The 17226-nt window shown below is 42.4% G+C and overlaps 1 protein-coding gene across 3 annotated transcripts; it reads left to right on the top strand.

The window, feature by feature from the left end:
* Positions 1 to 11719: 11719 nt before the first annotated feature.
* On the top strand, positions 11720 to 15503 carry LOC131253966 (probable LRR receptor-like serine/threonine-protein kinase At3g47570). 3 transcript variants are annotated; one of them, XR_009175391.1, is made up of 3 exons: positions 11720 to 12472; positions 14308 to 14704; positions 15167 to 15503. XR_009175391.1 is itself a non-coding variant. In XM_058255047.1 (2 exons), exons 1-2 carry the CDS (start codon positions 12211 to 12213, stop codon positions 14460 to 14462), a joined length of 417 nt encoding a protein of 138 aa, XP_058111030.1. In that variant the 5' UTR covers positions 11720 to 12210; the 3' UTR covers positions 14463 to 15034. The 3 variants fall into 3 exon arrangements, 1 of the variants encoding a protein (XP_058111030.1); XR_009175392.1 differs by having other exon boundaries at positions 14308 to 14724; XM_058255047.1 differs by lacking the exon at positions 15167 to 15503 and having other exon boundaries at positions 14308 to 15034.
* Positions 15504 to 17226: the final 1723 nt, after the last annotated feature.

Genomic DNA, 17226 nt, shown 5'->3' with positions numbered 1-17226 from the left:
TTTTATTAGTCACTGAAAGAAACCTGATGCCAAAAGCAGGGCCCCCTGCGAGACGGCAACAAGCAAAGTCGAGCGAGAGGAGAGCGTGGAATGACCAAAGAAGTCCAGATATTCCTGTGGTCCCTTCATCTAGCTCTTCGTGACCTTATAATCAGGGATGGTAGGGCCCAGTGTGATGTATGTGTCTTAGGTGCATGTACATCCGTTGAAGTAGATCCAAATCTCAAGCAGACCACACCACAGGAAACAGCAGTGATCAACCATTAAATACGTCTTGTGAATGGCAAAAGTTTTGGATCAAGCTGATGATTTGCGTAGTCACTTTATCCAAGTCTTTGTCCGTTTATCACCACGTTGGATGGCAAATAAACATTCCGACAGCCCTAAAAAAGTTTTTTTTTTTTTTTTTTTTTTTTAATTTTATAGTGTCAATTGCCCTCAATCACTACTATTTCTTGTAAGTATGGTTTACATGAAATTTGGATCTAATGAGTTGTCAAAATGAATGGACGGCATTAATATATATATATATATATATATATACATACATATAGATGTTTGAAGTGGGTGGATCCCTGACGGTGGGGTCCACTCTGATGTATGTGCTCTATATCTATGCTGTTAATCCATTTTGACAGTTTATTTTAGGATGAGAGTGCTAAAAATGAAGCATATCCAAATGTTAAGTGGAACTTACCATAGGAAATCAACACCGATGGTTGACCATTTAAAACTTTTTGTGAGCCATGAAAGTTTTGGATCAAGCTGATGTTTGTGTGGTCCCTTCATCCAGCTATTTATGACCTTACCACCAGGTTGGATGGCAAATAAACATTCCAGTGGACCTCAAGAAGCTTTTAATGGTGAATATTGTTTCGCCATTGTTTCTTGTGGTGTGGTCCACCTGAAATTTGGATCTACTTTATTTTTTTGTTATAACCTAAAATGATCTGTCAAAACAGTTGGATGGCATGGATGTAACGCACATACATCCACCAAAAGTTTTTGATTAAGGTAATTATTTGTGGACCCTCGTAAAGGTTTATTTTATTTGATCGTTTTTACTGTGGTGGCACTCAATCACTGCTATATTCTTGTGGTGTGGTCTACTGATATTTGGATTTGTTTCATTCTCAGATCATTTGGGGTAAAATGAGCTGTGAAAATGAGCTGACGGCGAGAATACGAGAAACATGCGTAATGGTAGGTTCCACATAAGCAGCATCCTTGGATTGCCTGACCTTTCTAGTGTATTGATGTGATAAAGTTCCATGGGCACTACTACGCTGTATATGTTATATCCACACCGTCCATCCACATCCGGGCAAGATTCAATGGCCCATGGAGTGGGGGGATCCAACCGGTGTTACTTTCCTTTTCGTGTACCATGTTGCATGATTCACGCATCCAGGCTGTCGTAAGTCGTACATGTGCATTCATCGGACGCAGATTAGCTACTGAAGCCGACAGTGGTGAGTTTGCTACTGAAGTGACGTTATCATGTTCTTTGGGCCCCACCATAATGTATGTATTGTATCCACACCATTCATTCACTTAGAGAGACCATTTTAGGTCATGAGCCAAAGAATAAGGTATATTCAAAGCTCAAGTGGATCCCACCCCAGAAAACAGTGGGACAGTCACGCCCACCATTGAGAATTCCTAGGGCTCACCATGATATTTATTTGAAATCTAACTGGTTTATAAGTTAAAACAGACATGGAATAAGTAAAAAAACAAATTTCAGCTTGATCTAGAAACAACTTCCGTGGCTCAAAAAAGTTTTTAATGGTAAGCGTTCAATCCCCACTATTTTCTGTGGTGGGGTTCACTTGAACTTGGTATCTGCCTTATTATTTGGTTTATGCCCTAAAATGATCTTTCCAAATGTATGGACGGTGTGGATACATTACATACATCATGGTGGGGCCCACAGAACGTGGTGACCTCACTTCGGTAGCCAGACTCGCTACCGTCGAGTTGATCAGTAGCTAATCCGCGTCGACAGGCATCTTGATCCTGCTCAATTTTGGTTTCAACGGTAGGAATTTCCTTAACCACCTTTTCCTTTACTACGGCCCACTTGAGTAGTTGATCCTGCTCAATTTTGGTCTCATAACCTAAAACGAGCTCACAAAACGGATGGACAGGGTAAATTCCATACAAACATCACGGTGGGCCCCACCTGGGTTCCCAGTCCAGGAACTTCCTGCGAAAGCCTTTCGCAGAAAAAAAAAAGAAAAAAAAAAGAAGGAAAGTTTTTTCTTCCCTTTCTAAAAGCAGGCTTTCGTTTCTGCAGTTGTGAAATAACCGTCCGCTTTTTACGTCGTTCTGCACCGCGTGCCTCTTAAACTATTATCCATATAGACGCTTGCTGTTGGGAGCCGATTAAGTGAGACATCGGCATTACCCAAGACAGCGTAGCCCTTACCGTGGGGCCCACCTTTATATATGTATTATGTATCCATACCCTTCATTCATTTTTCCCCATCTTTTTAAGGCATTACACGCAAAAATGAAGCATATCCAATTATCGGGGTGAACTAAAGGATAGAAAACAATGGTGATTAAATGCCCTACCAAAAACCTTTCAGGGCATAATGTTTCGGTGGTTTTTATTTTCCCTCCAATCTGTCGATAAAGTTACATAAGGCTGAAATAAGGGAGGAAAAAAACAAAAACAGTCTGCTTTTTAAATGCCCTACCATTAGTTGTTTATTTTCTACCTAATGTTCACTTGCCATCCAAAATATTGATAATGTCACACATACCTGTGGAGAATAAAAGTTTTGGATCAAGCTAGTTTAAAATGAATACTAAGATAGTCAGGCCCTTGTGATGTTTAAGAAAAATCCAATCCGTCCACCAGTTTCTTGAAATGATTTCAGTATGCGCGCAGGCTAAAAAATGACGAGGATCCAAAACTCAAGTGGGCTATACGGTTAGAGAAAGTGAGTATTGACAGATCACCATTGAGAGACTGGGAGGCCACAGAAGTTTTGGAACTGTCTTCTGTTTGTGTTTTAAGCTCGCACCAGTAGAAATTACCTTATGAACCGTTTGGTAAACCTTATCAACAGTGTGGATGACATATAAATATATGATGTTGGGCGCGAAAGATTTCAACAGTAGGCATTTGCTGTCCTCTTTTTCATGCCATGGGACCCACTTGCACTTTCGATCTGCCTCACATTTTGACCCAGCCCAAAAATTGATGCATCTGAAACTCTTGTGATTAGTCACATGGTTAAAAATATTGAGTATTAAACGCCCACCGTTAAAATGATAGTGGTACCATTAAAGTTTTGAATTATGCTACCATTTATGTGTTTTAAGCTCATACAAGTCGGAATGACAATATGAACAATTTGATCAACCCTATCAACGATTTAGATGGCATATAAGCATCATGTTGGACCTCAGAAGGTTTCAATTGAATATATTTTCTACTCCTCTTTTTCCTCTTCCTTGACCCGCTCAGACTTCAGATCTGCCTCAATTTTTCGATGAGGCCATAAAATAATCTGGTGAAACTGGTGGACGGTGTGGATTTATCACTAACATCACCAAGGTTGCCCCACCTAGATTGATGGGTTGCATCAGAGCAATTACTAGAAGTGTGTATTAGACTATTAGTTGAGAAATGGATATTATCGTCGATATCAGCGTTCAAAATGTATGGAATATATTCGTAGCTTTGGCTTTCTTGCATTCACAAACTCGATACTGCTAACCTCATTGCTTACCATTACTAAGCTCGGTACTTGAAGGGTCAAATCCGAGTCGGTCATCAACGGCATTTCTCTATAAATAGAGCAGAATGTAGAATCCACTTCATATCTCTCTCATCATCACTTTGGCTTTCCTGCATTCACAAAGTCGATAATGGAGATCCTGCCTATGAGTCTATGGGCATTTTGGTCGTTTCTCCTTCTCTCTTCCATGTACATTCCATGCTTGTTGGGTTCTATGGCTCACTTCTCCAACGAAACGGATCGGATTGCTTTGCTCCATTTCAAGCATCTGCTAACCGATGATCCTCTCCAATCCTTGAAATCATGGAACCATACTCTCCACTTCTGCCACTAGCAAGGAATCACATGCGGTGGTCACCGCCATCCTCGAAGGGTCACGGTCTTGAATCTCACTGGCCACAACTTGGTGGGCTACATATCTGACGCAAGGATGAACGTGATGAGGATAACTACTCCGAATCCATGGAGCTTCTCTGGACTCCTCACAGAGACTTCTCGAATCCACGAGGAAAGAAAGCAAAAAATAGAAATAAATTCTAATAAATTCAAAATTGATTAATTGAATTCTAAAAACGAGTTCACAACCCTTTAAACAAGGGTACCAAGCAATGGAAAAGAAATTAGAATCAAACTACAACTCAAACTCCTAGAATCCGCGACTTACTATAAATAGTAAACTTACTATTTATAGACGGTCGTGATGTCTACTAGTGCGCAATGTTTTTGGCCAAAAATAGTAAGTGTCCTATTTGGCTTCACCAAACCGTTCTCCTAATTATTCTAGGCTCTTTTCACGTTGGGCGCAACTCCTAAAGCCCGACGGATGAAGAGTTATAATCAAACTAAAACTTACTATTTATAGTAAAAACGAAATTAAAACAGGGAAACAACTGTCGATCCAGGGATTTTTCACAATTCCGAGCTGCACAACCCGGCATAGCGGGGTTGGTTGGCTTCAGTAGCTCGTTCTACCCCAAAATCATATATTTTACGTCAGATAACCCATTCCAGATTACAAGATACGCCTGATTTAAGGTTCGATAGTCTGGATCACTTCTGTCGTCGACCGGGCCTTTTCTGATCCATCTTGGCCATGTAATTGTCCGCGACCCGCTCTACATTAGTCTCCTCCACTTCAAAAGAATTCGTCCTCGAGTTCTCATCATGCTCTAGTTCATGATACTCGGTCAGTCCGCGACATTGAAAGTCTGTGAGATTGCCATGTCATTTGGAAGATCAACAATATAAGTGTTGTCATTGATCTTTCGGATGATTGGGAGGGGTCCAATCTTTTTATTTTTTAATTTGTTGTACGTTCCGGTCGAAAATCTCTCTTTACGCAGATGGACCATAACGCGGTCGCCCACCTCGAACACTTTTTGTTGCCAATGCTTGTCTGCTTGTTCCTTATACTTCTCATTCGCGGCATGTAGCTTGGTCTGCACTTCTTCATGGATGCCCATGATCTTATCTGTCATATGTTCTGCTGCAATACTCGTGTTTGGGTGCTTGGGTAGAGGGACCAAGTCAAGTGTGTGGCAAGGCACTCGTCTGTAGATAATCTAGAACGGTGATCTCCTTGTCAAGCGGTTCACCATGTTGTTGAATACAAACTTTGCTTGGAAAAAGGACAAATCTCACTACTTCAGTTTTTCTCCTGAAATGCAGCGAAAGAGGTTTCCCAATGTGCGATTCACAACTTCGGTCTGCCCATCAGTATGTGGGTGGTAAGCACTGCTGAATTGAAGTCGTGTATCGAATTGATTCCATAAAGTCCCCCAAAAGTGGCTAATGAACTTTGTGTCACGATCAAAAGTAATGGTCTTGGGGACCCCGTGTAGCCGAACGACCTCCCTGAAAAATAAATTCGCCACGTGTGTTGCATCGAGGGTCTTCTTGCATGAGATAAAGTGCGTCATCTTTGAGAAATGATCTACGACCACGAACACCGAATCCATGCCGCGTTGTGTTCATGGGAGACCAAGCACGAAGTCCATTGATAAATCCTCTCAAGGACTGTCAGGCACAGGTAATGGGGTGTATAGGCCCGTATTGTGAGATTGCCCCTTGGAAGTCTGACAAACATGACAACGTTGTACGGCTTTTCCCACATCGCGTACTAACTGCGGCCAGTAATACTACTCTTCCACAAGAGCTCGCGTCTTGTCTCGCCCTAGGTGTCCACCAAGGCCACCTCCATGTAATTCCTGAATAATCTGCTCCCTCAGAGAACTTTGGGGGATGCACAATCGATTCCCTTTAAAGAGAAAATCATCCTGCATATGAAGGTCACTGGGGTGACCTTCTTGACACTTCATCTAAGAATCTTTGAAGTCTTCATCCTCGGCATACAGCTCCTTGAGACAGTCGAAGCCGACTACCTCGTTGCTCATTGTAACTAGTAGTGATGCACGACGGCTAAGTGCATCAGCCACCTTTTCTACTGCCATGACTTGTGCTTTAGAACGAACGTGAATTCCTATAAAAACGTAACCCATCTAGCATGCACACGATTCACGTTAGTCTGACTATTAATAAACTTTAATGCTTGATGGTCAGTGTACAAAACAAACTCTCTTTGAATCAGATAATGCCGCCAATGTCGCAGCGCCTGAACAACTGCGTACAACTCAAGCTCATAAGTCGACCACTTCTTTCGGGATTCGCTGAGCTTCTCGCTGTAGAAGGATACCAGCCTGCCTTCCTGTGATAATACTCCCCCAATTCCAACGTATGAAGCGTCACACTCAACCTCAAATGGTTTGTCGAAATTAGGAAGCACCAAGACCGGTGTTGTAGACAAACGATACTTGATCTCATGAAAGCTCTTATCAGCTTTATCGGTCCACTGGAACGGTCCTTTTTTCATGCAATCTGTTATAGACGCGACTATGGTGCTAAAATCTGGCACAAATTGACGATAGAAAGTCGTCAACCCGTGAAAACTCCTCACCTCATGAATGTTTGTCGGGATCGGCCATTCCCTAATAGCTCGCACCTTTTCATCGTCCACACGAATGCCTGTGGACGTTACAACAAATCCTAAAAACAACAGATTGTCAGTTAAAAAACTACACTTCTTCAAGTTGAGGCACAACTTATTAATTTGTAGGACCTGTAGCACCTGCCTGAGATGTTTCCTGTGCTCCGCTTCATCCTAGCTATAGATCAATATATCATCAAAATATACCACCACAAATCGGCCAGTGAACGGTTTTAGAACTTGATTCATCAAGCGCATAAAAGTATTTGGTGCGTTCGATAGGCCGAAGGGCATGACCAGCCACTCATATAAGCCTTCCTTGGTCTTGAATGTCATTTTTCACTCATCACTGGGTCAAATACGAATCTGATGGTACCCGCTCCTTAGATCTAGTTTAGAGAACACCTTGGCCCCTTCTATCATATCGAGCATGTCGTTAAACCGTGGTATTGGGAACCGATATTTGATGGTAATTTTGTTGATTGCTCGGCTGTCGATACACATGCGCCAGCTTCCATCTTTTTTTGGCATTAATAATGCTGGTACGGCACATGGGCTCATGCTCTCTCTCAAGAGATCCTTACGGATCAATTCCTCCACTTGCCCCTGAAGTATCTCACACTCCTTCGGACTCATCCGATAATGAGGGTGATTATGCAGGCTAGCCCCAGGGACGAGGTCTATGTGATGTTGGATGTCCCTCATGGGTGGTAATCCATCAGGTAAATCCTCCGGCCAGACTTCTTTGAATTCGTTTAGTAACAGTCTTAAACTTGGAGGGATGTTTGAGGGTTCCTCTTCCTCGCCCTTCACTACTACGGCGTATACCTCGCCAGTTTCCTTGGATTCCTCCATGAAATCCCGAATGATCAAGAAGGAACTCCCCTCCGCTTTAGAGGCTTCAGGGTGGTTCTCTGGTGCCATAGGGGCAAGGATTATTTTTCAACTATCCTTGACGAATACGCAGACATTATCCCGTCCCCGATGGGTCGCATCACGGTCCGACTGCCAGGGTCGACCGAGTAACATATGACAAGCTTTCATATCAACCACGTCATAAAGTATTTGATCCTTATAATTTTTGCCAATTGAAAACGAGATAGTGCATTGTTCAGTTATCTTGGTCTCATTCACTTTTTTTATCCAGCCAATTGAGTATGGGAAAGGATGTTTCATTATTGGTAGCCGCAACTTGTCCACCATTACTCTCGAGACGATGTTTTTACTACTACCACTGTCTATAATCACATCACAGACCTTTCCGTTGACGGTGCACCGAGTACGAAATATATTGTGTCGTTGTGGATGTAATTCCTTTCGTGGGGCATACAGTAATCGCCTCACAACTAGAAATTCGCCACCATCCTCGCTCGTCACTTCATCGTTACCTGCTATTTCTTTAGTGGTTTGTTCATGTTCATCAAAGCGATGGTCTTCTTCTGCGGCCTCATCTTCAGTGCCCCCTTCGTTTATAGTCAAGTGTGCTGCGGGACGTTGAGGACGAGTGTTTGATAAGTGGTCTGGTTAGCTACAACGGTAGTAATTGTTCGACCTTGGCCAAATATAAGGATTTGAAATCCTACTCGGACCCGCTGTTGTGGGTGTTGCACGTTGAGGTCAGGATGAGCCGCTCCTCGTATCACGGTTTGCGGTTGTAGGAAGTTGAGGTACTAGATCTTTTCCTCGTGGAGCACTGGATCCTGTGTGGGACCCGTCATGAGGGGTCGATTTGAAGGATATAGACGAGCAGGAGTTCTTGCAAGTTGTGTTTTTGCCCTACCCGCTAATTGAACTGCTTCATCCACGGTCCCGACTGGGTACATCTGAACTCGGTCCTGAATTATCGGTCGTAACCCACCTATAAATCGTGCCACCTTCTGTGACTCAGATTCTGACAGATCGTTTCTTGTAGCCAACCGTTGGAATTCTTCAGTGTAATTGTGACAGTTCGATTTTCTTGTCTACAATTTTGATATTGCTGGAATAATATCTGCTCATAATCACTAGGGAGAAATCGTGATCGAAAAAGACGTCTCATCCGTGGCCATGATGAGATGGGCACCTTGTTCTGGCGGGCTTGTGAGAGTTGTAATTGTTTCCACCATGTAAAAGCACCAGATTTTAATTTAAACGCTACTAATTTTACCCTTTTATGATCTGGCACGTCCATGTAATCAAAATATCTCTTTACTTCGGCTAGCCAATCGAGAAAATCTTCTATACGTAATAAACCGTTAAAACTAGGAAGTTCAGCCTTACCTCGATAGTCCCTTTCAGCATGATCTAGATGATCACCTCCATGAATTGGTCGTCGAGCTAAACTCTCATTAAGGTCATCGTCGCTAAAACTTGAATCATCTGGTGTAGCTCTACGATTTGCCACTGGTAGTGCTCTACGAAAATCGGGGTTGTGTCGTACAACAACCATGGGTGGTGGAGCACCGCATAGGGCTCGGGGCGGAAGTAGCGCATCCGCAAGACGGTCGAGAGTTGCCTGCAGCTCTTGCATGGTCAACTGACTCTCCAGGTGGAAAGCTTCCATTCTTTCCGAAAGATAACGAATCCCTAGATCACCGTCCACAGGATTTTGATTCATACCTTCGTTGTTTACCATCGGCCTGAGGGGAATCCTCGCTTTGATACCAATTGACGCAGGGATGAACGTGATGAGGATAACTACTCCGAATCCACGGAGCTTCTCTGGACTCCTCACAAAGACTTCTCGAATCCATGAGAAAAGAAAGCAAAAAATAGAAATAAATTCTAATAAATTCGAAATTGATTAATTGAATTCTAAAAACGAGTTCACAACCCTTTAAATAGGGGTACCAAGCAATGAAAAAGAAATTAGAATCAAACTACAACTCAAACTCCTAGAATCCGCGACTTACTATAAACAGTAAACTTACTATTTATAGACGGTCGTAATGTCTACTAGTGCGCAAGGTTTTCGGCCAAAAATAGTAAGTGTCCTATTTGGCTTCACCAAACTGTTCTCCTAATTATTCTAGGCTCTTTTCACGTTAGGCGCAACTTCTAAAGCCCGACAGATGAAGAGTTATAATCAAAATAAAATTTCCTATTTATAGTAAAAACGAAATTAAAACAGGGAAACGACTGTCGATCCAGGGGTTTTTCGCAATTCCGGGCTGCGCAACCCGGCATAGCAGGTTGGTTGGCTTCAGTAGCTCGTTCTACCCCAAAATCATATATTTTACGTCAGATAACTCATTCCGGATTGCAAGATATGCCCGATTTAAGGTTCGATGGTCTGGATCACTTCTGTCATTGACCGGGCCTTTTCTGATCCATCTTGGCCATGTAACTGTCCGCGACCCGCTCTACATCAATATCTCCCTACATAGCAAACCTCACCTTCCCCAGGACAATCGATCTCTCAGCAAACAGCCTGCACGGGACGATTCCAGAAGAAATGGGTCGTTTGTTCCGTTTGCAGCATCTACAACTGGTTAACAACACACTTACAGGAGAAATTCCAGCAAATCTGACTCACTGTTCGGAACTCGTATTCCTTCATCTTCGTGGGAACTGGCTCGCTGGAAGGATTCCAACTGAGCTTGGTTCTCTATCCAATCTCACAAGATTGGACCTTGGTCACAACTATCTTATAGGTAGCATCCCGCCTTCACTTGGAAACCTTTCGTCTCTCACATTCCTTTATCTCACGATAAATAATCTGGAGGGAAGAATCCCAGATGAACTTGGTTGGTTGGTGAGGTTAAGTGTTCTTGTCATTGGTGGAAATAAACTGTCAGGTACGATTTCCGCCCCGCCTATACAATCTCTCCTCTATTAACATTTTGGATGTAGGATGGAACAGATTGCAAGGAAATCTTCCAACTAACTTAGGCCACACTCTTCCTAATCTCCAATGGTTTCATGTCAGATCAAACCAATTAACAGGACCCATACCAATTTCATTATCCAATGCTTCAGGACTTGCATCTATTTCACTTGCTGGGAATAGTTTTAGCGGATCCGTGCCCATGAATTTTGGAAGCCTCCAGAATCTCATCAGGTTATATCTGTGGGGCAATGAACTTGGAATTGGGAAAGGTGATGACTTGAGTTTTCTCGAATATTTGACCAATTGCAGTAGCTTAGAAACATTGGACGTAAGCAGAAATCGTCTCAATGGTGTGTTGCCTGAATCCCTATCTAATCTTTCGACCTAGCTTAGCTTCCTGTCGTTAGGAAGTAACAGCATGTTTGGAAGCATCCCATCTGGGATTCAGAATCTTGTCGGCTTAACAACACTGGGAATGGATTATAACTTTCTAACAGGTACTATTCCCATTGGTGTTGGGAAGCTAAACAAGCTGGGGCGACTTGTCTTTGAGGGAAATAAATTATCAGGGAAAATTCCACCTACATTTGGCAACTTCTCCCAACTGTTCCAACTCAGTTTATCTGGAAACAATCTATCCGGAACCATACCTTCAAGTCTTGGTAATTGCAAAAACTTGCAGTTCATATACCTCAGCTTTAACAACTTCAGAGATAGCTTACCCAAACAACTTTTCAGCTTTCCATCTCTGATTGAACTCCAAGCTCAAAACAACTTTTTTCACTAGTCTGCCATCCGAAGCCAGTCACTTGAAAGCTCTTCAAAACTTCAATGTTTCGAATAACAGATTGTCAGGCGAAATTCCAAGCTGGCTAGGCAATTGTCTCAGCCTTGAGTATCTCCAGTTGGATGGGAACTTCTTTCAAGGATCAATTCCACCAACATTCAGTAGTCTAAAAGGTCTTCGATACCTGGGTCTTTCACGCAACAACTTATCTGGGAAGATTTCAAGATATCTGGAGAAGTTTGCTCTAGAGTATCTAAATCTATCCTTCAATAATTTCGAGGGTGAATTATTAAAACAAGGGGTCTTTGGAAATGCCAGTCGAGTTTCAGTGTTCGGAAATTGTAAGCTTTGTGGGGGTATTCATGAATTACAATTTCATCCATGCTCTAGCCAAGCTTCCAAGAAAAGGGGGATCTCTCTTGCTTCAGAAGTCAAATTCTCAGTAATTGGTGTTGTCCTGTGTCTTATTTCATTATCATGTTTCTTCACCATTCTTTATTGGGTAAGAAAGTCGAGAAGCAAACCTTTTGTTGTGCCTTCTGTGGAGGATCCTTTTGTGAACGTATCTTATGCGGAGCTCTTGAAAGCAACAGATGGGTTCTTTTCTGCCAATTTAGTTGGCACCGGAAGTTTTGGCGTCGTATATAAAGGGATTCTAGATTGTGATGGGACTATGGTAGCAGTGAAAGTCTTCAACCTTCAACGACAAGGAGCTCTGCGGAGCTTCATGGCCGAATGCAATGCCTAGAGAAAAATTAGGCATCTAAATCTTGTTAAGATCTTAACTTGTTGCTCGAGCATTGATTTTAAGGGCAATGATTTTAAAGCTCTAGTTTACGGGTACATACCCAATGGAAGTCTAGAGAAGTGGTTGCATATGAAGGGCCATGACCAGCTGAGAAGGAACTTGAAGTTTACTCAAAGGCTAAACATAGCTATAGATGTGGCTTCTGCACTGGATTATCTACATAATCTTTGTCAAACATCAATCATTCATCAAGATTTAAAGCCAAGCAACATTCTTCTTGATGATGACATGATTGCTCATGTGAGTGATTTTGGGCTAGCCAGGTTCTTATCTGAGGTTTCTCAAAGCAGCTCAGTTGGTATGAAGGGATCTATCGGGTACATTGCTCCAGGTAACAATTTCATCTATTTTCTATCATCTTCATCATCATCATCATCTTTGTTGTTATTGCTGTTTGCTCTTATGGTAATCGCCATCATCATCATTATTATTATTATTATTTTCAAGAAAGGTGGGAGCACAATGGCACACCACCTATAACTTTTGTTGATCATAAAAGAGATTTACATATACTTCGTGCGAGCACCACAAAAAGGGCCATGCCTCGTCTATCATATACCCCAACAAAGAAAGATCTACAAAAATTCATCAAATGCTGCAAAAAAAAAAAAAAAACTTTGCAATGGCTAAAAAAACACAGCCCCAAAACAATACCGGCAGAGAGCTTCCTTCTAACCAGAACAGAGTGTCTGAAACCTGAGAGCACACCCACCACAATTCAAACAGCAGAGCGTCTACAGAGTAATGGCTCCCAATAAACATAAACCAACCCTGACCCACCACACCAAACTCAGAGTAGCCGAGCTTCATAACAGAGCAAGAAAACAGATCATAGAGCTTTCTTGCTTAACAGAAAAGGCCCAAAACACAAGGCTTAAGGCCCAAAAATCAAACTGGTTTGTGATTCAGGTGGACCTTACCAAGGGGAACCGTTGGGTAGAGCGATGCAGGCTCTTGGTTTTTTACATTGCTAATTTTATGTTTATGTGAAATACACTCCAACAATTTGATGCGGCATCCTGAGTTAGGTTCAGGGCCAAAAGATCAGGCTGACCTATGATTCAAATGGAGCACAACAAAATAATAAACGAGTGGCAGAGATATATTCACCCTTGAATTTTTATAGGGCCTACTGTGATGATAACATGAAATCCACTCCAACCATTAGACAACACACTAAAATCTAGGCCAGGGGCCCAAAAATAAGCAATCCATGTTTCAGGCGGACCACATGAAGGGAAATAGTTTAGGGCTGAACATTGCCCTTAGTACACAGCTTCCAATCATGTGGTCCACCTGAATCATAGATGGGGTTGATTTTTGGGCCCTGAGCCTAACATGGTATAACACACCTACTAGGGTGGTTGGGTGTGGGCTACAACAGTGGTACAAAAGCAGAGGTAGCTAATCGCCCCCATAGTAGACAACGTCCTCCTTAATAAGAGCATCTATGCGCAAGCTTTTCACAGCTGCCTCTATGCAAACAATTCCAGCTTGTGAGCGGATTATCCCAATTGACAACAACCTCGCTGGGGGATTGGGTTTCACATAAACAGTACTTGCCCTAGAATAGATTCAGACCTGACCTGGGCCTAAATCAAAACGAAGGTCCAAGGACTTGATGACTACACCAACCAGATTTTATTCAAATCAGGGTCCTTAAAGAATGACCCCAAATTGGAAGGACCCACACCTGGCAAGATTCACAAAGATCTGGATATACAAAGTGATACTCACTTGCACACCACATGAATCACACCATGGTAAGGTATGAATAATTCTTTTCTGTTAATGGCTTTAGTTGTGATGTGTTACATTAAAATCATAACATCAACTCATATGCTCACTTGATGACTGAGGAGCTGATTTCTTTCATTTGAGTAGAAGATACTTTTTCAATGCACATCTTTATAAGAACTTATAAGTTTATAGCACACCAATTGATGTTAGGAATTCAGATCCTTAGTAAAGGAGAAAGGAAAATTACTTGTTCAAATAGAATTCTCTCTCTCTCTCTCTCTCTCTCTCTCTCTCTCTCTCTCTCTCTCTCTCTCTCTCTACAGACCCCCACATGGGCACTCAAACCCATGACCTCGGTGTTGAAATGCACTCTGTCTACCACCAGACTTATTGTCACTTAGATTCTAATAAAAGTATAAATTACAGAGTATGCGATGGGTGGAAAACCATCTACACAAGGAGATGTTTACAGCTATGGAATCCTTCTATTGGAGATGATTACTGGGAAGGGGCCAACTGATGACATGTTTAAGGACAATCTAAGCCTTCATCATTTTGCTAAGTTGGCCTTGTCTGAATGAGTAATGGAGATTGTTGATCCACAACTGCTCTTAGAAGAAGTTGAAGTTATTCAAGGCAATGAAAATCATGCCAACACAAGAAATGGAATGCATGACTGCTTGATTTCAATGGTCAAAATTGGTGTGTTGTGCTCTGCAGAATCTGCAAGAAAACGAATGCATATGAGAGATGTTGTTGCTGAAATGCATGCAATCAAGGACTTGTATCTTGGGGTCGGGATCCACTGAGACAGACAGGCCAGGTTGCAAATATTAGATGAAGGTTTGTCTAACCTCAGTCATTACTAAGTTCTTATTGGAAGTTATGTTGAAAAAGATTTCCAAATAAAAAGGAGTTTGTTGAATGTTTCTCTAAACAAGTTCTATATATTTTTAATCTTGGCTGAAGAGTCTACTTGTAGTGATATTGAATATATGAGATGTATTTCTCTTTCTTTTTTCTTTTTTTTTTTTTTCCTTGGGACTTATGTTAGGCAAAGGAAGATCGTATCATGAATTTATTAAGAAAAAGACAATTCTATTATAATAAGAATAACATTGAATTACTAATATGTTTAATCACTAATATATTTTATGCAAAAAATTTCAATATGACTTCACAACCTTAAGGAATCAGTTTAGCATTTGGACTACGAACTTGATAGTAGTTACAATCTTAAGGAATTAATTTAGCATTTGGACTGGCCTTTTGTTGGTTTCTACAGAAATTAGTTGAGTTGAAGTTTATGGAGGAGAGTTGGGCTCAATGGATCCTAGGTTTTTTGTTGGTTGTTGAGGCTAAGGTGCCCAAGTCCCTGCTGGCCACAAGGAAGCTGCTTGTCGGCTGAAGCTGCCCAGGCCCTGCTGTCAGATGCTGCTTGCGCTGAATGTTGACCCAATGCTGCTGGAATTTCTGCTGATTGTTGAGGCTAAGGTGGTGTCTGCGATGAGCTCCTGACTCTCATCCAGCTCTGCTTCCTGTGGATGTCTGTAGCTGCTCCTGCTTGAATATCTCCGGGCACCTGCAGTCTGTGTGCTGTGCTGCATCCTTGGTGCTTCATTGAATATAGTCAGTGTGTTGTTGTGGCTGGCTTGCTTCTGACATATATATATATATATATACACACACACAAAGACTCTGGATACTAATATGTGCCATAACGACTGCCTCTCTCCTTGCGTAAATATAGATTGAGAGGATTTGAAAGGAGGAATTCGTATCGTGTATTTGAATAAATATGAATGGAGTTTTGCAGGGAGGATTAGTAGGACATGGCAACAGAAAGCGCGGGTTTGTCGGGCGCACATGCCAACAGAGTTCTGTCCATCACAAGTAGACGTGTACACGAGTCTAGCCGAGCCGAGCTTTGCCCAGCTCGTGCTCGACTCGGACAGCTTGAGTCTCAGCTTGTGCTCGGCTCGGCTCAGCCTTCGAGCCTGGAACAACAGCTCGTGCTCGGCTCGGCCAGCAGCTCGGTCCAGTTCGAGCCGAGTTCGAGCCAAGTTCGAGCCAAGTTCGAGCTGAATTTTCGAGTCGACTTCGAGTTTGAGTCTTTGAGCTAGTGGTCACTGGTCGAATGGGGTTGTCCGATTGTACCAGAGCCACCCGGCCAGTGGTCGCTGGTCAAATAGGTTCTGCTACTTAGACGAACGCTACTCACCAGAAAAAATGGAGAGAGGAGAGGAGAGGACTCACTTTGGGAGATGAGATTGTCCGGACAGATGTTAAAAGGAGGAATTTTGCCGGGCGGTGGAGAATGGCGAGAGTATTGGGTGAACAGACGGCCGATTTGGGTGAAAGGGACGGAGAAATGAGTTAAGGTCGGGCGATTTGGGCAATTTGGGCGAAATGGGTTGGGGTTGCTGGGTTGAGCGAAATGGGTAGGATCGGACAAATGAGGATTTTTTTTTTTTTAACCCTTATATATTTACTTAAAACTCAATCCGAGTCGAGTATGAGCTGAGTAGAGTCAAGTTGAGCTCAATACCGAGTCGAGCCGAGTCGAGCTAGGTCCAGTTTGGACTTGACTCGAAAGGTTCCGAGCTCCCAAAAAATGGCTCGACTCAGTTCGAACAGAATTTCGATTTGAGTCGAGTTGAGCTTTTTCAAGCCGAGTCGAGCGACTTACAGAGCTAACTCTACTCATGTACAGCTCTAATCACAAGCAATCACACGTCCCAATGTGGAGTATGTGTCACATCTTACCCTTTCACCAGCTGAGCCCCACTTATTAGTTCTCGTGACTCAAAATAGAGCCATCTAATTCCTCAGGTTAGCCAAAACGTTCAAGACAAATGACCAGCCCAAACAATTTCGGAAATTAACCGTTCTAATTGATAGGCCAAAACATCCAAACTTCTTGCCTACATGATGAAGAGTTCATATCTCGTATATACCCTTGCGTTATGTTGGCACATGTGATTGCTTATTGATGGGCAGGGATTCACGCGCATGTGGGCAAGACTATTTACAAATTCAATCTTAAAAATCAAGCCGTTACCCACCCAGTGGGATCTCCTAAGCAAATTCTCTCTCCTCAAGGCAAGGTATTTGTGTGGAACTCCAATTTTGTCACGCACTAGAACTGGAGGTTGAGCATTCAGTTAGAGATGATGATTGTTGGTTAATTTGCCAAAGAAGAGGGTGTTGCCCACATAATTGCAAAGCCTAAAGTAATAGACAGCTGCTTGTTTTGCACAATGGAGCACCTTTAAAAAAAAAGAAAAAAGCAATCAGTCATCTGTTACGTCTTTTCTTTTTTCCAAAAGAAGAGCCATGCCCTTA

The sequence above is a fragment of the Magnolia sinica genome, chromosome 8 (genome assembly GCF_029962835.1).
Source record: "Magnolia sinica isolate HGM2019 chromosome 8, MsV1, whole genome shotgun sequence".
NCBI lineage: Eukaryota > Viridiplantae > Streptophyta > Magnoliopsida > Magnoliales > Magnoliaceae > Magnolia > Magnolia sinica.
This window is presented reverse-complemented; position numbering and strand designations above follow the sequence as displayed.